Source organism: Chiloscyllium punctatum, chromosome 48 (genome assembly GCF_047496795.1).
Source record: "Chiloscyllium punctatum isolate Juve2018m chromosome 48, sChiPun1.3, whole genome shotgun sequence".
In the NCBI taxonomy this organism is placed as follows: Eukaryota; Metazoa; Chordata; class Chondrichthyes; order Orectolobiformes; family Hemiscylliidae; genus Chiloscyllium; species Chiloscyllium punctatum.
In genome coordinates this window covers 53,932,991-53,956,301 of record NC_092786.1, presented here as the reverse complement: position 1 = coordinate 53,956,301, position 23,311 = coordinate 53,932,991, and the positions used below count along the sequence as shown (strand labels likewise).

At 41.0% G+C, this 23,311-nt stretch overlaps 1 protein-coding gene across 1 annotated transcript; it reads left to right on the top strand.

Annotated features, from left to right (window-relative positions):
- Positions 1-1,836: 1,836 nt before the first annotated feature.
- Positions 1,837-22,601, top strand: fem1b (fem-1 homolog b). Its single transcript, XM_072565259.1, has 2 exons — positions 1,837-3,293; positions 14,238-22,601. The coding sequence occupies exons 1-2, from the start codon at positions 2,746-2,748 to the stop codon at positions 15,607-15,609; spliced, it is 1,920 nt and encodes a 639-aa protein (XP_072421360.1). The 5' UTR covers positions 1,837-2,745; the 3' UTR covers positions 15,610-22,601.
- Positions 22,602-23,311: the final 710 nt, after the last annotated feature.

The window sequence follows — 23,311 nt, the reverse complement described above, 5'->3', positions numbered from 1 at the left end:
TAACCACTGTGCCACCGTGCCTACACAACAGACCTAAACAAGAAGATACAACACACCCAGAGACTCTTGCCACCCTGCCACACATTAAAGACATCTTGGAGATGACGACCGGACTACTCCAGCCCCTAGGCATCACAGTAGCCCACAAACCTGCCACTACACTGAAACAGCTCCTGATGAATTTTAAGGACCCTGTACCAACAACCAGCAGAACAAAAGTCATATAACAAAATACCCTGCAAGGACTGCAACAAACATTACATTGGGCAGATGGGCAGGAAACTAGCCACTAGGTTACATGAGCACCAAGCAGCCACCAAATGACATGACCAACATCACTAGAATCCATATACACAGATGAAAAGGGACACCAGTTTGACTGGGACAATACATCCGTCCTGCAACAGACTAAAGACACAGGAGAATTCCTAGATGCCTAGCATTCTAACCGGAATTCCATTAACAAACATATCGATTTGTACCCCATTTACCAACCTCTCAGAAAAAGAGCCAGATGTGATATCACCCACCACAACAGACCAAGGCAGATAAATAGCAAGAGGGACAGAACACCAGTGCTTCATTGCAGGCTCACTGATGATGTTACCTAGCATGGTGATGAAACGTCTTAGCACAAATCTACCAGCTCAACAAGCAAACTTACAACCTGATCTGCAAGCTGAGCTCCAAACCTTCTCCAAAGTTGCAAATTAATGGACTAGCAGGATGGTGAGGAGGTGAGAGTGAAAAGTAATTTTGGCCAGAATTGTTTGACAATTGCACACAGTGTCAATTTTTGGCAGTAGTTTTGTTTTGCAAATGGGATGTGCCGATGATTGCAGAGAAAGCGTTGCTCCCGTGATTAGCATATGTACAGGTGTCAGCTGTTTCTGACCTGCTCGTTTATAGACTATGGGCAAGAAAGCATTTGCAGGTGAGGAAAAAACCAGCGATTGTAATTTGCTGGTTAGCTTTTATTAAGGGCCAGCACTGACGTGTTTGGTTGAATAGTCTCCTGTGCCATACCATTCTATCATGTTAGTTCCATGAGCTACAACTTTAAAATGAGCAGCCAGTATTAATTATGGGTTGCCAACTGTCCAAGAAGCAGCAAGGTAGCTCAGTGGTTAGCACTGCTGCGTCACAATACCTGGTACTTGGGTTCAATTCTAGTCTTGGGTGACTGTGTGGAATTTGCATATTCTCCCTGTGTCTATATGGGTTTCTTCCCACAGTCCAAAGATGTATAAGTTAGATAGATTGGCCATACTAAATTGCCCATAACATCCATGGATGTGTAGGTTAGGAGTATTAGCCATGGAAAATGCAAGGATGGAATAGGGATGTGAGTCTGGGTGGGATGTTCTTTGGAGAATCAGTGTGGACTTGTTGGGCAGAATGGCCTGTTTCCACACTGTAGGGATTCTACAAAAGAAAGAAAATCTCCAGGAATTAGATCTCAAACACATCTATGAGCAATAGAGGGTGAAAAAACAGAAATATCATGTTGTTTTTCATTTACTTTAAAAAGATTTTGATAATTCACTATAACAACATTGCAGATCTGGAGGAAAAAATCTTGGACTTGATGGGGTTATGTGATAATTCCTCCAGGTATATGCTCTATAACAGAACTGGCAAGGTGGGAAAAAGGTCAGAAGGGTTGTTAAACGTTTAAGTGAAGAATCAGGAAAGTGAACAAAAGCAGAAGATGGTGGATGTTGGAAATCTGAAACAGAATGTTGGAGAAACTCAGCAGGTCCAGCAGTAGCATCACCGGAGAAAGAAAATGAGTTGATGTTTTGGGTCCAGTATGACTTCTTAGAATGGTTCTTCTTTTGTTCTGAAGTCATATTAGACTGGAAATGTTAACTGTTTCTTTCGATGCAAGTGCTGCCAGACCTACTGAATTTCTCCAGCAGTTTGTTTCTATAAGGAAAGAAAGGCTTGTTTTAAAGTGAGAATTGCAGAGGGATTTTTGTGAAATTTTGAATTAAAATGAAAGGGAGAATTGGAAAAGCTTATTTTAAAGTGTAAAGAGGAATTAAGAAAGCTTGCTATCCAGTTCAATGAAAACTTAGGGAAGTTTGCTTCAAAGTATAAGTGGGGGCAGGGGTTTGAGGGAAGCTTTTCTTAAAATAAAATATAAAGGGAGAATTGGGAAAGTTTGTAAAGTGAAAGTGGGATTTAAGGAATCTTGTTTTAAAGAGTAAAAGGGGGAAACATTTGAACATGCTTTTAAGTTTGAAAGAAAAATTGGGAAAGTTTGCTTTAAAGTGTGAAGGGGAAGTTAGATGTATTCAAAGCATGGGGGGAAGATAGTGTGGGAATTAAAAATGTATTTCAAGCACCAAAGTGAATAAACTGATGAGGAAATTAGAATACTTAAAAACATAAAGAAAAAAGTAGACAGTATAAAGTGCAAAGCGGAATTAGAAGATGTATTTGAAACAGTAAAAATAAAGCTCGTTTAAAGTGTGAAGAGGAATTAGAAAATATATTTAAAACATAAAAAGGAAAGAGAAATAGTTTTTTGTTGAAAGAGTGAGGGATTTATTCAGACTTTGTAAAGCAGTGTGTTTGTTCCACCCGGAAGCCAGTCAGGGTTGCACACTCCACAGCCGGAAGAGCCGTGGGGAAGGTTTGGGGGCGGTGCACGGGTTGGAACCGAGCGGGAACGGGCGGTGCGTCCGCCGGCGGCGGGTGACCTGAGGCAGCGGCGATGAGGAGAGGAGCCGCCGGCTGATGGAGTCGCTGGCGGCCTATGTGTACAAGGCGGCGAGTGAGGGCCGCGTCCTGACACTGGCCGCGCTGCTGCTCAACCGCTCGGAGGCCGAGAGCCGGCGGCTGTTGGCGCAGGTGAGCCCGGGGCCTGGAGCTGGGCCTGGGGTCGGGGTCGGCCCTGGCTCCGGGCAGAGAGCCACCCCGCTCATCGCCGCCGCCCGTAACGGCCACGCCAAGGTGGTGAAGCTGCTGCTGGAACATTACCGGGTGGAGACCGAGCAGACCGGCACCGTCCGCTTTGATGGTTATGTCATTGACGGCGCCACCGCGCTGTGGTGCGCGGCGGGAGCTGGCCACCTCCCGGTCGTCCGGCTCCTGGTCGCTAACGGCGCCAATGTTAACCACACCACGGCCACCAACTCCACCCCGCTCCGGGCCGCGTGCTTCGACGGCCGCCTGGACATTGTCCGTTACCTGGTGGAGAACCGCGCGGACATCCGCATCGCCAACAAATACGACAACACCTGCCTGATGATCGCCGCCTACAAGGGGCACGCCGAGGTGGTCAGGTAGGAGCGGCTCCCCGCGGGCCGGGGCCACTATGATACACAGTCAGCAAGATGTACAGCACAGAAACACGACACCTCCATCCAACCCCGTCCATGCAGACCAGATATCCAGTCCCATTTGCCAGCACTTGGCCCATATCCCTCTAAACCCTTCCTATTCATATACCCATCTAGATGCCTTTTAAATGCTGTAATTGTACCAGCCTCCACCACTTCCTCTGGCAGCTCGTTCCATACACATACCACTGAAAAAGTTGCCCCTTGGGTCCCTTTTATATCTTGCCACCCTCACCCTAAACCTTGGTTTGGAATCTGCTAAAGACCTTGGCTTTTCATTTGGAATCTGTTATTCTTGGGGGAAAAAATCGTAGCCATGCCTCTCCATAATTTTACTAACTTCTGTAAGGTGACCACTCAGCCTCTGACACTCCAAGGATATGTGGGGATAATGGCACATAACGATGGAATAACATATTGGGAGAGGTGTGAGGATTCAGGGCATGGGGGTGTTAGGATAGGCTGCTCAGGATTGGTGTGAGGATGGGAGGAACTTGTGGCTGGGCATGAGGCGGTGGGGCAGTCTTTCAACCTGAAAAAATTAGAGTCATTGATTTGGTTATGTTCAGCTCAAAGAATTGCAAATAATTTGGAGTAGACAGACAGGAGCAATCTGAGTGTTTACCATCTCTGGGCCAAACCATATGGTGTAGTAGCCAAAGTAGTCCATTGAGTCTGCTCTCCATTCAATAAATCTTGGCTGATCTGATGTAGCTCAAATTTTGTCTTTTTCCAAAACCCTTGATTCCCTTACTGATAAAAAAAAGTCAGTACTATTTTTCAGCACCACACCTTTTGACTCTGATGTCCAGCATATGCAGTCCTCACTTCCTCCTGATTCAAAAATCTGTCCATCTCAGCCTTGAATATACTTAATGACCCAGCCCATGTCGTGAAAAAATTCTACAGATTTGCTACCCCAGGTGAGAAGATATTCTTCCTCATCTGTCTTAATGTGCAACCTCCTCTGGTCTCAGAGATTCCAGAAAGCTGAAAGAACCTTTTCGCATTTACCCTGTCAAGTCCCAAGAATTTTGTATGTTTCAATGACTTTGCCTCTTATTCTTCTATACTCCAATGAATACAAACCCAATCTCCCCACCTCCCCACATAAAACATTTTCTCTATATATTACACATTTGTGAAGTTTTTGCCCATTTTTTAACCTGTATATTTCTCTGGAGGCTCTGTCATTTGCACCACTTGCTTTCCCACCTATTTTTGAGTCATTTGCAAACTTCGCTACATACGTTCACTTTCTGGCTCCAGGCAATTAATATATGTCATAAATCATTGTGGCATACCACTTTTTACAATTTGCCATCTTGAAATGCCCCCTTTCTCCCAACTTTCTGACTTCTAGTAGTTAGCCAATCCTCTATCCATGGTATACTCTAACACCAGGGGCATTTATCTTAAGTAGCCTAATGTATTTTATTTTATAAATCACCTTCTGAAAATTGAAATATATTACATCCACTGTTTCCCCTTCATCTATCTTGCTCATTACCATCTCATTCAGCAAAGAAAGAGGCCCACCATGTCTATGCAAATCTCAAATACCAGACTACTCTAATCCCATTTACCTGCATTTAGTCCATTGCCTACTCTGCCTGGCATTTTAAGTCAAGTGTGGCGCTGGAAAAGTACAGGCAGTCAGGCATCATGGAAGGAGCAGGGGAGTCGACATTTCAAGCATAAGCTCTTCATCAGGAATGGTGTTTTTAGAGGAGGTTTTCTCTAGTTATTCAAGTTAGTTTCTCTCCGTCTCTTGTGCCTTGAATATTTAGTAATTTTGTAATGCTGTTCATGTCTTTACAGTGAAGACAGAAACAAAATATTTATTCAACTCCTGTGCAATTTCCTAATTCCTCATTACTAATCCCCCTGTCTCATTCTCTAAGGGACCTATGTTCATTTTGGCATCTCCCTTTTTATATATTTAAAGAAACTTTTGCTATCAACCTTGATAATACTGCAAATTTATTGTGATTTTTTTTTCCCCTTTTTTATTTGGTTGTCTTTTGTTTCTAAAACGTACTCAATTCTCTGGTTTATCGCTGATCTTTGTCACATTGTATGTTTTTCCTTTCAATCTGATACTATCCTTAACTTCCCTGGCTAACCATAGTAGGCTTATTCCCTTCCTCAAATCCTTCATCATCACTCGATTATGTCATTATAAACTATTTTCTGAAATGTAGTTCCTCAACTGTTTTGCTGCTAAACTCCTTTCCTGGTCCATTCCAGCCAATTCTCCTCTCATTCCTTTGTGATTACCCTTATTTAAACTTAGCACCACTGTTTCAAGCGACATTTGAGAAGATTTGTAGCTCAGGTTGAGGTTCTGGATGTAGCTTTACTTGCTGAGCTGGAAGGTTCGTTTTCAGATGTTTCCACACCATACTAGGTACCATCTTCAGTTAGCCTCTGGATGAAGCACTGGTGGGTGTAGCACGCTTTCTATTTATATGTTTGAGTTTCCTTGGGTCGATGATGTCATTTCCAATGGTGATGTTATTTCCTGTTCTTTTTCTCAGGGGGTGGTAAATGGGATCCAAGTCAATGTGTTTGTTGATAGCATTCCGTTTGGAATGCCATGTTTCTAGGAATTTTTGTGCGTGTCTATTTGGCGTGTCCTAAGATGGATGTGTTGTCCCAGTCGAAGTAGTGTCCTTGCTCCTCTGTATGTAAGAATACTAGACAGAGTGGGTCATGTCTTTTTGTAGCTAGTTGATGCTAATGTATCCTGGTGGCTAGTTTTCTGCCTGTTTGTCCAATGTAGTGTTTGTTACACTCCTTGCAAAGTATTTTTAAATGACATTAGTTTTGTTGTCTGTATAGGGTCTTTCAAATTCATTAGCTGCTGTTTTAGTGTGTTGGTGGGTTTGTGGCCTACCATGATGCCATGAAATGGGTAATTTGAAAAAGAATGGGTACCTAATGAACACAGTCCATTTCTCAGCAACAAACCCAAACAAGCAGACAAAATGCATCCAGAAATCCTAGCCACTCTTCCCCTATATCAAAGACATCTGAAATGACTGCCAGACTACTCAGACCTCTTGGCATTGTGGTAGCCCACAAACCCACCAACACACTAAAACAGTAGCTAATGAACTTGAATAAGGGCGGCACGGTGGCACAGTGGTTAGCACTGCTGCCTCACAGCGACAGAGACCTGGGTTCAATTCCTGCCTGAGGCAACTGTCTGTGTGGAGTTTGCACATTCTCCCAGTGTCTGCGTGGGTTTCCTCCGGGTGCTCCGGTTTCCTCCCACAGTCCAAAAATGTGCAGGTCAGGTGAATTGGCCATGCTAAATTGTCCGTAGTGTTAGGTGTAGGGGAATGGGTCTGGGTGGGTTGCGCTTCGGCGGGTCGGTTTGGACTTGTTGGGCCGAAGGGCCTGTTTCCACACTGTAAGTAATCTAATCTAATCTAATACTCTATACAGACAACAAGCAAAACTAATGTCATTTACAAAATACCTTGCAAGATTTGTAAAACACTACATTGGACAAACAGGCAGAAAACCAGCCACCAGGGTGCATGAACATCAACTAGCCAGAAAAAGACACAACCCATTTTTACTAGTATCTTTACATACGGATGAGGAAGGGCACCACTTCAACTGGGACAACACATCCATCCTAGGACAAGCCAAACACATGCAGGAGAATTCCAAGAAGCATGGCATTCCAACCGGAACTCTATCAATAAACACATTGACTTGGATCCCATTTACCACCCCCTGAGAAAAAGAAGAGGAAATGATGTCACCAACCCAAGAAACCCAAACTTATAAATAGAAAGCGTGCTGCACTACCAGTGCTTCATCCAGAAGCTCACTGAAGATGTTACCTAGTATGGTGACAAAACATCTGAAAATGACTCTTTCAGCTCAGCGAGCAAACCTATATCCAGAACTGTTGTTTCTGACCCAAGTTCTCCCTCATGTTTAATGCTAAATTCTAGCATGTTATGGTCACTGATCATGAGGGAATCTTTTACTCTGCCATCATTTATCAAACCTGCCCCATTATACCTCAGTGCATCCAAAAATAGCCTGATTATTGGTTGAATCCACAGCATATTGTTCTAGAAAACTGTCCCAAATACGCTCAGTGAATTCTTCCCCATTTGCCTCATCTGTCACTTTGAATATCTTAGTCTACGCGAAGGTGAAAGTAACCCATGATTAATGTGTTTTTTTTACACCACCTAATTATCTCCTGATTTGTTCTCTGTTGGGGTCTTGAACCTGAACTTTCCATTTGAAGGGTAGGGGCACTATCCGTGTCCTGCCAGACCCTTCCCTGGCAGTTTATATTTGAACAAGGAGGCTAATAACAAATGGGAATGTGCTGAAATGGTAATCTGACCAGGAGAGGTAACAACTCGAGGACACTTACAAAGGGTGTTAGCGCATGTAGTATTTATTAGGGGCATTAAAACTCAAGTTGCTGTAATTGGTGAAGAATGTGGTGTGCAGAGGTATATGTAAAGATGCCTGCACTGAGAGTAACATTATACCGGTAGGATAGGAAGGAACTGTGCATGTGTGTGGTTTAGCAGTATATTAACTCCAAAATAATAAATGGGTTAATGCTGATGTTAAAATACATGATGATTTCAAATTCTGGCTACTGAATCATAATTGCATAGGTCACAGCGAAATAAAATCTTTGCATGCACACATCGTGAACAGAAACGAATACCCAAAGAATATACGGGCACCGTTTGCTCCAGTTAAACAACCCTGAGATTCTTAGCTTAGTCTAATTTTGAGCTGTTGTAGCTATCCAATGAACCTCATACTCATTTTATTCCTTCCTCTTGGTCCTTCAATACTAAGCCTTTTAATCAGTTGATCATTCTAACTTGATGTGGAATTGTAAACTTTTGAGTGTCCATTAGGTCAGTTGGCCAGTTGTTACAAAAATTTCAGAAATATAATTTATTTATAAAAGTCATGTATAAATCTGTAGATTCTGAATTGTATTTGCAGAGAGTAAAACAAAACAAAATTGGAAATTTGACATTTCTCAGAGCTTCTCTACAGTTGCAAAAACAAAGGCATTTTCTACTTATCCTGGTAACTATAATTATGTTCATTTGAGGGTCCAACAACTAATTGGGCCCTTCTTATACTTTCCACAAGATGACTGGATACTAGATGGCAGTCTTTCCCCACTAACTCTTGGTGGCCGCTGCCCCAAATTTTAGTGAATCCCCCATCACGGAGGCCTAAACCTTGGAATGTGCTAATCTGCAACATTTAGTCGAGGCCAACAAGTTTCTTCCACTGAATTGATGCTATTCCAGGCACAGTCAATGTTTGTCTTGATGTGCCGCCCATGGAACAACGCGTAGAGCACAAAGTCCTGCATCATGGAGCTGCCTGGGACAAACTTTACAAAAACCACTGCATCCCTTTCCAGACCTTCTTTGCAAAGACACTTCCCAGAAGGATAGGAGTGACGATCTCTTCATCTATGTAGCTGCTTCGCGGGCAGTGTGTAGTGGTGCACAAAGACTGGGTATGCATGAAGGGATTTGACAGCAGTGCCCTTTGCATCACCAGGAGAAAGCGAGGACTGCAGATGCTGGAGGTCAGAGCTGAAAATGTGTTGCTGGAAAAGCGCAGCAGGTCAGGCAGCATCCAAGGAGCAGGAGAATCGACGTTTCGGGGATTTCCTGAAGAAGGGCTTATGCCCGAAACGTCGATTCTCCTGTTCCTTGGATGCTGCCCGACCTGCTGCGCTTTTCCAGCAACACATTTTCAGCCCTTTGCATCACCAGCCAAGCTATGTCTAGGCACTTATTGCAAAGGTCTCGTAACGGGGCATTCTGCCAAATGGCTTTGACAGACTGTTCAGGGAACAATGTGACTGGATCTACCATCTCTTTTTTTCCTCATGGGGTCTTCAGAACATTACATGCTGACCGTTTCCTGATAGACTTGTTGTCAAAGGTGTATCTCTTTGCAATTTCTTTGGCTAATTGTCTGATATGTAATGCAGAGTGATGCTAAGCATGTGTTCAATTCCTGTACCCACGGAGGTCACCATGAAGTCCCTGTCTGAGTCATGGTGACCCTCTGGTGAAATTCATCACCAGTCATATTTCTCTGAGAGAGTACCGTCTGGGACAATGGTAACTTTCACTTCATTCCATCATTTCAGCTCCTTTTTGGTTCTTTGCCGTTACGTTACATCTGTGTTCCATGCTTATTGATAGCCTGTATTTACCCATAACTTACAGCACTTCATTAAAGCTCCTCAGTAAGAACTGCATTCCCTTGTTCCTGCACCATTTCAAATCCTCCCCTATTTAATTCATAAATCATTTAATTTCTAATAGCTGCTGACTTTTGGCAACCTCAGGAGAGGTAAATGCTGATCTAATTAAGTTGCTGACTTCAAACAGCTGCATGATTCCATTTTTCTGTTGCGTGCAAAAGGACAATTTTGAATTAATGGGCTATTTTGTACACTGGGGGGTGGTTTGGTTTTGAAAACAATGCACCAAGTGGGGTGAGATTGCTTGTCAGCTAAATATTTTTGCAATCGCTGTAATCGTTAATTATTTTCATATATAAAACCCCACTGCTTCCAAGTCAGCACTTTTTCAAACTTGAAGCTGTCAGAGAGTTCAGGGAACCTTGGCACTTAAATATTCACTAATATAGCAATAATAGATAGTAAACAGGAGTAATCTAGCTGTAAATTAATTACATTGATTAACATAATTTAAAAGTGTATGTAAATTACATTAATCTGGGTGCCTGAACTTTGTTTACATCCTTTTATTCATTTTCTGTCAGAGCTCAAGATTCAATTTTGGATCCATCCTTCTTTTATTCAGTTTGTTATTATTTTTTGCCTTCATGTTTCAGGCTATATATTGTCAGTGAGATATTTAGTTAGACACTTAGTGTTCATTTAGCTGTTTAGTCAGAGGATTTGTTTAGTTGTGAAATGCTTGGACATTTTGTTTTCCACATAAAAGTACCCTGCATTAATATCTGCTTTTCTATATTTATTGATTTTTCTGTCTAGTGTAACAATGGGTATGTCATTTTTCTGCATCACCTTTAGGTGCAATCTTGTCTCTGAGTCAGAAGCCTGCAGCTTCAGCTCTCTCTCCAGGACAGCACTGACAATACTACACTGACCATCAACTATAATTAAGGAACTTCTGATTTAATGGAGTTTATCAAACAAAATATTAAACCAAAGGAACATCTTGTCTAAAGGAATGTGACATTGGTCCCTCATCTTAAAAGAGGCCCTTGATCAAAAGTCCTCCCTTCTATTGCTGTATGTGTGATCTTGCTTTTTGTACAATGGCTCCATGGCTTGCCTACAAATCATCAATGACAATGTTTCAAAAATAAATTAATTCACTACAGAGTAATTTGAAATATCTGCCTGTTCTGGGCGTAGGTTTGCTTGCTGTGCTGGAAGGTTCGTTTTCAGACATTTCATCACCATACTAGGTGATATCTTCAGTGAGCATCCGAATGAAGCACTGGTGGTGTAGCCAGCCCGCTTTCTATTTATATGTTTGAGTTTCCGAAGGGTTGGTGATGTCATTTCCAATTCTTTTTCTTGGGGGTGGTAAATGGGATCCAAGTCAATGTGTTTGTTGATAGAGTTCCAGCTGGAATGCCATGCTTCTAGGAATTCTCGTGTGTTCCTCTTTGGCTTGTCCTGGGATGAATGTGTTGTTCCAGTCCTTCCTCATCCGTACGTAAGGATACTAGTGAGAGTGGTCATGTCGTTTTCTGGCTAGTATTCTGCCTGTTTGTCCAATGTGGTGTTTGTTACAGTCCTTGCAACGTCTTTTGAATTTCTGACCGCCAGACTACTCAGACCCCTTGGCATCATGGTAGCCCACAAACCTACCATCACATTAAAACAGCAACAAATGAACTTGAATACCCTATACAGGCAACAAGCAAAACTAATGTCATTTACAAAATACCTTGCAAAATACATGAACATCAACTAGCCACAAAACGACATGACCCACTTTCACTAGTATTCTTACATACGGATGAGGGAAGACACCACATTGACTGGGTCAACACATCGATCCTAGGACAAGCCAAACAGTCATAGAGGTGTACAGTACGGAAACAGACCCTTTGGTCCAACTCATCCTTGCTGGCCCGATATCCCATCCCAATCTAGTCCCAGTTGCCAGCACCTGGCCCATATCCCTCCAAACCCTTCCTATTCATATACCCATCTAGATGTCTCTTAAATGTTGCAGTTGTACTAGCTTCTACCACTTCCTCTGGCAGCTCAGTCCATACATGTATTACCCTCTGAATGAAAAAGTTGCCTCTTAGGTCTCTCTTTATATCTTTCCCCTCTCACCCTAAACCGATGCTGTCTTGGATGCAGGTTTGCACGAGAACTCCTGGAAGCATGGCATTCCAACTGGAAGTCTATCAACAAACACTTGGATCCCGTTTATCACCCCCTGAGAAAAAAAACACGAAATGACATCACCAACCCTAGGAAACTCAAACTTATAAATAGAAAGCGGGCTACACCACCAGTGCTTCATTCGGACGTTCACTGAAGATATTACCTGGTATGGTGATAAAATGTCTGAAAATGAACCTTCCAGCTCAGTGAGCAAACCTACATCCAGACTCTCAACCTGATCTAGAAATCTTCTCAAAACTTGCTAATATCTCCCTGTGTAAAGTGATATATAAATACAAGTTGTTTTTCTTCTAACACTACAAAGTGCAGTGGTCTGGAGGTTGTGGGACTAGAGAATAGGGTGAGAGAAAGAAACCTTTGTTTCTCAGAAGATGGACATTGCTTTTCAATATCACTTTTAAGGCATCAGTATCCTCTGTTTGTTGCAAGAATGAGATGGAAATAACTCTGGTTTGGATGCAGTTTGTAGAGGTTAACAGAGTGGTCCTGATTAGTCAACTTGTGGGAGTGTACCATAACCCAGTAGTGTCAGGATACGCACACTAATCATTGTGGTCCTGGTATCCTAATGTGAAACCAAGTGAATCCTGCACTGTTCCAGGCAAGTTTGGGATGTTAAAGCCAAATGTATATAAAACTCCCATGTTATGTTTGAGGAGAGCTGGAGAAAGTCCACCTGGCATCCGTGCCAGTGTTCTTCCTTAACCAAAACCAGCAAAACTAGGTTCATCTCTCTGCTGTCATTGGATCTTTAGATTTGTAAAAAGGCCATTGTTTGTTTACATCATTATTGTTCATATGGACCTTCAGTGTTTGGTGACTGGCGCTTAAAAAGGTACCATATATGCAGGTTATTTCACAGTTAAAATGTTCTAATGAGTAAACTGTGCATTTATTCACTTAAGATTGTTGTTCATAGTTGTGACCTAAATTTGAGAAAAATGCCCTGCAGATGTTTTAAACTGACTAATGAGATCCATAGATTACTACTGTAATAACAGGAATGCTGGGATGTGACCAGTTATATTTTCAGACATATGTTTTGGATTTGTTCCCTTTGTGTGTTTTTCCATTTCACCACCATTCATAGTTTGAACTATTTTAAATGGAATACTTTGCAAGGGAGAGGGGGGGAATGTCTCATTTCCTAAGGTGAGCTTTATCTGTACATACACAAAAAAGTAAGCATTAATGCTGCATTTGGATATGTAATTCTCACATGCCTGGAGTTTTATTTTCTCTTTTTCATAAAGAAACACCTGATATTATGTTCGCAGCTGTCAAAGCTCAGTGTTGGCTAGCTTGAATGATGCACTTCTCCTTCAGATCCTTGTCCTGCAGAACTCTTAAAATATCTGCCAATGTGCATTTCTATAACACATTCCCTTTGGAAAGGAGTGAAAAATCCCAGACATCTCAATGGAGCAAAAAAAAAATTGTTCTAATTTTCACACCAAACCACATCCTTCCGATGTTGGGATAGGTACCAGAAAGTTGGTCAAAAAGGTATGTTTTGAGGAATGTCTTTAAAGGAGAAGGGGTGGGGTGAGGCTTAGTGTGGAAATTACACATCTTTGGGCCCTTGAAGTTGAAAATATAGCTGCCAATTATAGCATAGGAATTGAGGATGCCCAAAAGCCAGAGTGAGAGGAAAAAGGATATTTCAGAGGCTTGTAGGACTGGAGGAATTTAGCCTGATGTTGTCCTATTTTGATCTGTGTGTCTGGGAAATGATAGTCAGCTAACTTCTGTTAGGCTGAACTGCTCATCTAGATTGTAATTAGCTTAGTGCAGTGGAATGATCAAACTCAGGACCTTCCTGTTTATATGGCTTTGAGCTAAACAAGGCAAATTGGTTATCATACAATCAACTTCCACAGTTCAATTGCATTCTGTGATCGAAAAATGCAACTTTATTTATCATTCATTCCACTGCTGATTTTTCATGGGCCTTGTTCATAGTAAATTGATGGCAGCAGGTACAAAATAATTATACCCCATTGAGGAGTAAGCACTTTCTAAAGAGAAGCGTAAAATATCAAAGACAGAAAATTGGCCTGAAAGGAGAAGGAGAAAGCTGAATCAAGGTCCAAAGCAAAAAGATCCTTCCTTGACCCCTCCAGGGTTTCTGAGGTTCGCAATGTTATGAATGCTTCAGGTAAGATCATTTAACAGAGCATCTAAAGTTACACTTAACCTGGAGTTTTTCACTGTAAAATGCTAAATTACGTCAGTCTGTGCCCTTATCTACTATGTGCAGGGAACGTCTTTGTTGTGGCATAAGTGATTCTAGGCCTCTGACAATCTGTGATATGTTAACTGTTTCTGTTGACAAATGGTGACTGAACAGAATATTTCTGATTGCCATTGTCTACAGTTTTTTTTCCGCTGCTGCCCTAAGCTCTATATCTGTCTTGTTTTCTCAGGTATCTGTTGGAGCAGCACGCAGATCCCAATGCCAAGGCACAGTGTGGAGCCACTGCACTGCATTTTGCTGCAGAAGCTGGCCACCTGGAGATTGTGAGGGAGCTGGTGAAGTGGCAGGCGACTATGGTGGTGAACGGCCATGGGATGACTCCACTCAAAGTGGCGGCAGAGAGCTGCAAGGCAGATGTGGTGGAGCTGCTGCTGTCACACGTGGATTGCGACCGAAGGAGCCGAATAGAAGCACTGGAGCTGCTCGGTGCCTCTTTCGCCAATGATCGGGAGAACTATGACATTGAGAAAACCTACCACTATCTGTACCTGGCCATGCTTGAGCGACACCGTGAACCCAGCGACCCAATGGAGAAATCCACCCTGCCTTCCATCGAGGCTTATGGCGGGCGGACTGAGTGTAGGACTCTATCGGAACTTGAGGCTATCCGACAGGACAGGGACGCCCTCCACATGGAAGGGCTGATTGTCCGTGAGCGGATTCTGGGCTCTGACAATATCGATGTTTCACACCCTATCATTTACAGGGGGGCAGTGTATGCGGACAACATGGAGTTTGAACAGTGCATAAAGTTGTGGCTCCATGCCTTGCACTTGCGACAGAAAGGAAACCGAAACACCCACAAAGATCTCTTGCGGTTTGCTCAGGTCTTTTCTCAGATGATACACTTGAATGAGCCAGTGAAACCCCAGGACGTGGAGAGAGTATTGAAATGCAGTGTGCTGGAAATAGAAAGAGGACTGTCGAGGATCAAGGACTCCTCTGAGGTAGACCTCCATGCAGCCATGGATAATTGTGAGTCAAACATTTTTACCTTCCTGTACCTCGTGTGTATCTCCACCAAAACCCAGTGCACTGAGGAAGAACGGGCCCGCATCAATAAGCAGATCTACAAGCTGATCCACCTGGATCCCCGGACGCGAGAGGGCTCCAGCCTGCTGCACCTGGCAGTGAACTCTGGCACGCCAGTGGACGATTTTCACACCAACGACGTGTGTAGCTTCCCCAGTGCACAGGTCACCAAACTGCTGCTCGACTGTGGGGCTGACATGAATGCTGTGGATAAGGATGGCAATGGGCCCCTGCACATTATTGTGCAATACAACCGGCCCATCAGCGACTTCCTCACACTGCACGCCATCATCATCAGCCTGGTGGAGGCTGGCGCTCATGCTGATATGACCAATAAGCAGAAGAAGACTCCGCTGGACAAGAGCACCACTGGTGTGTCTGAAATCCTCCTCAAGACTCAGATGAAAATGAGCCTCAAGTGCCTGGCTGCCCGAGCCGTCCGTGTTCATAACATCAGTTATAAAAGCCAGATTCCTCAGGCATTGGAAGAGTTTGTAGAAATCCATTAACATTCTCAATAGCTCAGATCAGTCTTTATGAAACCGGTACTAGGTATGTCTGTAACATATTGCTTTAGCAAATTGATTTGCTCAGTTTTTAGGTATATTTTCTTACCATTCCCATTTCTTTCCACTACTGTGCTGATTGTATGCAATGCTTCTATCAAATGGTGTGATATTCTGGAGGGCGGCTTAAACAAACTTCTGAAAATAAGTCACAAAAGTTGATTTGTAATGGATTTAATTTAATGTGTTAAGTTAAGAGTTAACTCTGTCTTCTAAAAACCCATTTTTCATAACGCCAGATGCTAATCAATTGTTTTCTGGTGTCCTGTTGTATGGGGTCACAAATCAGAGCTCACGTGCTCGCTTTTTCTCCAGCATTGTCTGCTGATTTAAAGGTTTGGATGCTGTTAATTATGGAATGTTGTCATCGACTGTTTGGACTTGTACCTTTTTAATGTGGCACTCCTCTTTCCGACTTTGCTTGTACTGCAAAGTGAACAATGAACACGGTATTCTGCTGAGCAAAACTTGGCTTGGTCAGAGTTGTGCTTTTTGTGGGTTGTTTTAATAGATGGTAAGATACCAAATGTTAGAAAGCTCTGTACAAAAAAAGTGAAATGCAAAGTGTTGATGCAGTATAACGCTTTATAACTCATTGATTGGCCCTGAGTTAGGTACGTGTCAGATGCAGCCAAAGTAACTGGCAGTATACTTTTTTCTATATTCAAACAGTGGATCCATTTTTAAATAGAAGACATAAAAGTAGACCATTAAAATTTGTGATCTTATCATGTGTCCTGTGATGGCGCAGCTGGGTTATCCAGTAAATAATTGGATCTCCAATCTGATACTTGATTGAGCATTTTGTTGATTTTGAGATAAAACTGTTGCGAATGTCAAAAGGGATCAGTGTGTATCACCGATTCTAGAAAGCAACTCAGATGCTGAAGGTGAGTACTGCAAATATGTATATGCCTGACCTGTCTATAAATCAGGCACTTGTGTAAAACACACCAGAGTTCTGTTCTTATACAGTCTGTATATTTTCCTGGCTAATAATTCTGTTTGAACCAAAGGTGTTCTGTAGGGTATTAAAAATGTGTTGCTGGAAAAGCGCAGCAGGTCAGGCAGCATCAAAGGAGAAGGAGAATCGACGTTTCGGGCTTATGCCTGCTGCGCTTTTCCAGCAACATATTTTTGAGCTCTGATCTCCAACATCTGCAGTCCTCACTTTCTCCCTGTTCTGTAGGGTACACTGTTTGATGTATCCAGCCTGTTGTTTTCAGGGAGACTGCCTGTGACCTGAACACAAAGGGCTATATTTTCCCTTTATCCTGCCACACTCAAATATTTCTTCACATTTGACTAAAAAAAACTTGATGAATAAATACATTAGAGTTATTGCAACATGATGTCAAATTATTAAAGCTGGTTAGCACATTAACTCTTCAGATCAATTTGCAGTCAAATTATTGTTGCTCAGAGTGAAGGTCTGGATCCTCAAGAAATATTTTCAAACAAGTGGGAATGTGAGACTGTAATGGTTGACAGTTTGATACCGATTGGTCAAGATGTTCCCATGGAGAAAGCAACATGGAACTTGCCGACCAATTGTTTGAAATTTTAAGTTTGTCTTGATGAGGGCACAATGAAAAGTTTGAGCAATGTCTCTGTCTTAAGCAAGATTCAGTTTCTCTACAGTATCAACATTTTGAAACAGCAAGAAATGTCAAAATTCTGTTTTTTAAAATTGATCTTGGCATTCTGGAAAACTTGTTTATTTAATATATTTATTTTGTAGTTAATAGATTGGAAATCTTGACAATACCATTTTAATTTATTTTGCTTATTCCTTACTTTTGAAATGCCTAATCATTGCCTCACCGATGTCAGCTATTTGTCAGAGTTAATGGTTCGAGTCTGGTGACTAATTATCAGAAATTAGTCACCAGACTCAAATAGTTAACTCTGCTTTCTCTCTACAGGTGCTGCCAGACCTTCTGAGTTTTGCCAGCAATTTCTGTTTCAGATCTCCAGTATCTGCACTTCTTTGCTTTACTTTAAACAATTCTGATTCTTCTAATGCAGCTGGACTCTTGTTGATCGTCACACAGGTTGGAAATACAGCAGTTATTGTCACTTGCCATTTAAATTGGTCAATTTACATTTAGAGTCCACTTTGTAACTTCCTGCTTGGTACTGACCTCAAATCTGGCAAACTGTGAAATGGAGAGTTGAACTGCTGTGTAAGCCCAATACTGACTGTACTGAGAGTCTTTAACCCAAAACCTTGTGTTCCTGTTGTAGACCATTGAAACCTCTGAGCACTAATTATGAAAGAGGGTGAGGGGTCCATGTCTTGTTTTATATTATAACTTTATATGAAATATTTATACTTCAGTGAAATCACCTAAGACTACTTAAAGTTGACTCTGTTTCCTGATATGTAATATGGATCAAACATGGCACCACTCTACAGTGCAATGTTAAGCCTCTATGAAGTGAATTATCTTTCAATATTTATCTGTTTGTCACTTGTGGATTTTAGGTCGGCTTACTGTGGACATAAATTTATATTTCTGAGTTAGGTTTATAGTTTATCTTTTAACCTGCAAAGTCTAAAAATGAAACTTTTGACAGTATTTTTCATTAGCTGTAGAATTTGACTATTTATTGTGCTTGTGTGAATGATTGGCTTCAGCAAAAATAAAGCATAAGAATTGCTAATAAGTTGTGAAATATTATTTTAGTTCATAAGTGTTTACATTTTGCTTTATTAGCATCGTCATGGCTGAGTTGATAAAGCAAATGTATAACTCTGGCCATACCAGCAGATGGCCCTACCTTTGAAACTGCTCTATGTAATAGTGACAGTACTTCAAGGATATGAATCTCAGGTTAGCAGGTTTAGTATTTAGCATGTATTTAGTATTTATCACAATATTGACACTAAATTCCTGTTATTTCACAGATGTGAAAGGTTCATAGCTCACAAAGGAACGTAGGGATGAGTGAGGTTGTGAATGTCTTTTACATAGGGCGGAGCAGCAATTGGAGAACATCTACATTCGGTGTATTATGTACTTGGATGTTGAAGGTTGAGATTAGTTCCCCATTGCACGTATTCAGGAGCCTGTAAGTCTGATTCCTTGCCTCATTTTACAAGCTTTAAATCAATGGAACAGAATGGAGAAAAATAACCCCCATCCCAACCAGAATGCCAGTGGAATAAAACCAGATCATGCCTCGTTTGCAGACTCTATTGCTGCTTTAGTCAAATCCATCTGTTGTCTTGCACTCATGCATTGGCTTGCTTGCGCGCGCTGTCATCCAAATACAGTGATCAAAATTAAGATTATTCTGCTTACCAACATCCATGCCGGTGCAAGGTCCCTAGTTTTTGAGCAGCGATGAAGGTTCCTCGGGAGAAATGCAGATCACACTTTTGAGCTTGTTTCTAATTATTAATTTTATTGTTTAGATTAATGTTTGGAAATTTTAGCTTTTAAATGGAAATATGAGGAAAAAATCAGAAATCCTGTTACTGACGGTTGAAGTTTTTTAAAGTGGGAGGGCAGAATTGAGAGGTTTTTGTCAGTTATGTATTGAAAGAGTCTCACTTTAAATTTAATTACTTGATCCATCTAAATTTCTGGTTGGCTGAAACATAAAAGGGAAAGTGTTTGCAGGCAAGGGATTCTTTCTACTTCGCTAATTTTGTGGCTAAAATAAGCTGCAACAATGGCAATGCTGAGAGTAAAAACTCAGCAGTTATTTTGGAGGGTGGGAATGTGAAAAAAGAAGCAATGAATCAAGTCCCTGTCTATCAATTTAATTCATCAATCCCAATCTTAAAGCCTTTAAAGCTGGACGTTAACTTTTAGAAAACATTTGAAGACATAGAGGATTGTTCCCATTTTGGCCTGTTGACAAGTATGTAATTTTTGTCTTTTAATTGGTGATTTTTTTTTTCAAACTTTCATGGTAGTATTTAGGTATTCTAACTTGTCATCTGGCTTCCAAAATACCTACACTATTATTGTAGCATAGCATAGCTCCTTATAAGAGAATGGGGAAAACTATGCAGAAACAGGGCTATCATGGTATTGGGATTGTAGAATTTTGCAGAGTGGCAGGCAGGTATTCATCTGCTGTGCTCTGTCAAGTTATATACTCTTCCCCTGTTCTTTGCTTTCCTCCTATAGCCCTCTAAAATGACAGCAAATACAAATTTTGTCATGTCTTGCATGGAATCATGGCCACCAATTTTGAGACAGTTGGTTTAGAGAAAGCTCCAAACCTAATGGTTGTACTGAAAATTAAGAAGTAGGTGGGTGTGAAATTGTCCTGACTTTGTTTGTAGAACTGTCTTGATTTTTTTTCAAAAGCAAATATTTCTTGTTGCCTGAATTATTAGAGCTGACCCTTGTGCTAGTGATTTTATTTTCCTGTTTCTTGCTTTCCTCATCAACTCAGTGGCAAAATGACCTGTATAATCTTGATCCATTTTGTGTGACATTCTTTATTTATCCCTACAAGCTGGTCAGCACAAGTAACAGATCTGCAATCAAAAGCACTTGAGTAATTGGAGATACTCACTCTCCCCAAGTACAACCCAAGGGAATCTTGATTTTCCACATATCTCCTTCGGTAAGCTTTTCCTGGGTTTTGTTCCATCTGTTTTTGTAACCCTTACTGAATTGATGATTCATCAGACCTAATATGAATAGAAGAGAGCCTGTTCTGTCCTGTTCACATCCAGCACCTCATGTCTGCCCGCATTTCCATAGTCACTACTTGGAAGTACAAACTGGAAGCACTGGCTGTCTTCCAGTCTTGATTTTAACTTGCTTCAGTGCTTTCCCACTGAATGCTTAGCCGGGACTTGAACTGGAAAACTATCTGGCAGTGTCTGTCCTACTTGTTTAGGAGTGATGTCTTTTAGTGGAATTGGTGTGTGCACTCATTTTGTTTCTGCTGAAATCCTGGGGAGGACAGTGATGCATCCTTTAAAATGAGGATTCAAAGCTTAGTGATTCAGAATATCTTGTTATTAACAGCTAATGACTCATGTGACAGCCTCAATGCCCTTTTAATTTTCTAGTTCTATTTCTGGAAAAGAACAACTTTTATGCTAAGGACCCTTAATGTAAATGTTTCACTTGGAGGCCATTGCAGGCTAGTTAGTGCTGTAGTATTGAGGCAAATCTGTGCTTGAATTTAGATTATTATTGATGTTGTTTATGGTTAAGTGTTTGCTCGCAATGAAAAGAGTTCCACTGCCTTTGGCAGTTGTGGTGTCATTGATTAAAGTACTGAGTGTGTGGTGTAGTTGCTAATTGTGCTGAATATTCTTGGGAAAGGTGGCACAGTTGGCAACCGGAACCATTCCTGAGTTCATTTCAGATCACTGACCCAAAGATACCACAATCTGTTGTTGATTGTACTAGGCATTCTGCTTGAAAGCAGTGATACTGTGACTCTTCTCTGCGGATTTTAAATTGGCCATTATTTTACAGCAATGTTTTGGATTTTTGATACACAAGTGGTTGAACAGTTAAAAATTTATTATGTTTTTAAATGCTTTATGGACACCCAATAACTCAGTGAATAAACTTTTATGCTCTTGAGTAATTTGGACCAGGAAAATTCCAGCTCTGTATCACATTGGCTATTGCATTTAGCTTTGTCATCGATGAACTACGGAGTGGGAAAAATGGGGAGGGATTTGCACTCTTGATTACTGTCACCTATTGGTAATTGTGTGGGTATATGGGGCTATTGGATGTTGAATTGATTCAACTCATGGGTGACTACTGCAGGGACACTGTCATGGTTAGCATATTACGAATTCTTGGAAATCATCTTATGCCTGAACAGGTTTCTTGGGAGCAAACTGCAAAAATAACAGAAATGTAATTAAATTATTCATCAATATTGCTAATTTTTTTGCCCTATTTTCATTACATCTAACATTCTACAGATCGTGTTCATGACCATGGAATCATCATTTGTTATAAGTACTTTAGAAGAGATTGCAGTCATAATGGAGTGTGAGCAGAGATCCATCTAGTATGTGTTGGATTAACATAACATTTGACATACCAATTGTGTATCTAAAGAACTGGTTCCTTAAGTGTCACTAGTCTGTATCTCCTGATGTAAGTAACCAACATGTAGAGGAAGCTTGGATTTAAATGCCCCAAGGACATTTTTAAGGGGTTAAATTTTATTTTCCATTAGCCCATTGCCAAGGCTCAACTTCAAAATAAGTGTTGTGTAGGATTGTGTGGAGTGAAACGGAATTAATGCATTACCACCAAACGCCTTAACAATGGATTAAAATAAAGGAAGGGGGAAGAAAAACATTCTCATTACGCAGCCCAAATGATCTTTTCTGATTTTTGACTTCTAATGTACAATTTGTCTTCCTACAAGAGCTGTGCTTTTGCAAAGTTTATTTAAAAATATGTACCCTGTGTATCTGATCAATTTGCAGCTTCTGATTTGTGGTTTTTGGTAAAGTAATACAAATCAGAACATCGTGCTCTTCCGTCTGTAATATTACGTGTCTATTGAAGAGATTCTAAATGTTTAGCAGTATAAATCAGTGATGAGAGATACTATTGAAAATTCAGGATGGAGCAGAAACTATTTAACTTGAATTGAAATGTCATGGCACTTTGCACTATAACTCCTCAGGACATACAGCTAATGTAACTGTTTTCTCACAATTCCCAAGATGCAGATTTATTTTCCCTTTGGTTTTAAAGCGCACTGCTACTTGGAAAATTGGATTTGCTGTTGGATTTTTAAATTCCCCTTATAATCTCGTTTTCCACTGAATTGTAATGTACTTTGTTTGTTGGAAAGGGGTGAAATATGTAACATTTCCTGTATTTTGTAAAATTTGATTCTTTTGTTAAATAACCTTATGTACACACTGAAACAAAGTCAGGACTTGTCATTAAAAGTCAGAGATAGTGATGATGTAATTATGAGCAGTGTGTTTTGTTCTGCACGACATTGTAAAAATCAAAAGCTTACGAAATATAAGAGTTGGAGGAGATCATTCATCCCCTTGAATCTGTTTGAAGGATCAATTCGATCATCGGTAATATCGGTAACTCCACTTGCCTGTCATGGTTTTGAAACCCTTCATTCTTTAGCCTGCCAAGCCCAATTTTGAAATGTTCTTTTGGACCCCCCCCACCCCCGAATCCACAGTACTTTGCGGATGTATTTGAGTTTTCATTATTCTTTGTGATGATGTTTCCTGACGTCACCGATTTTGTTTTTTATGTTTAATTTTAGGGTTTATTCCCTCTTGTCTGTACTGCGCGACAAGTTAATTGCCCCCTGTATTGCAGAAGACCTCTTAAAATGTCAAATTGAGAGTCTTTAATACTCTAATTCCTACCTTTTTGAGTATGTAAAATAAAGGCTATCCAGGGTATGGCCAACAAGGGTAAGTGATGGAAATTGCGTTTGGGCATTTTTAAAAATTAATGTGTAACTTAGAATTGTTTTGGAATCTCGAAGTACTGAACAGAGTGGTGTTTCTAAATTTAATGATCTCACCTGATGGTTAGATCCCATCTAGAGCTGTGGCTTGTTAGATCATGAGTCTTTATTTTTGCAATTAATGTGGTGGTTGTACACCAAGCATATCCACAAGAACCTGCTACTGTGCTCTTCCTTTAGG

Coding starts and splice junctions, on each gene's coding strand:
- fem1b (XM_072565259.1), top strand. CDS start 2,746: ATGGAGTCGCTGGCGGCCTATGTGTACAAGGCGGCGAGTGAGGGCCGC. Junction 3,294..14,237: donor GGGCACGCCGAGGTGGTCAG/GTAGGAGCGGCT, acceptor TTGTTTTCTCAG/GTATCTGTTGGAGCAGCACG.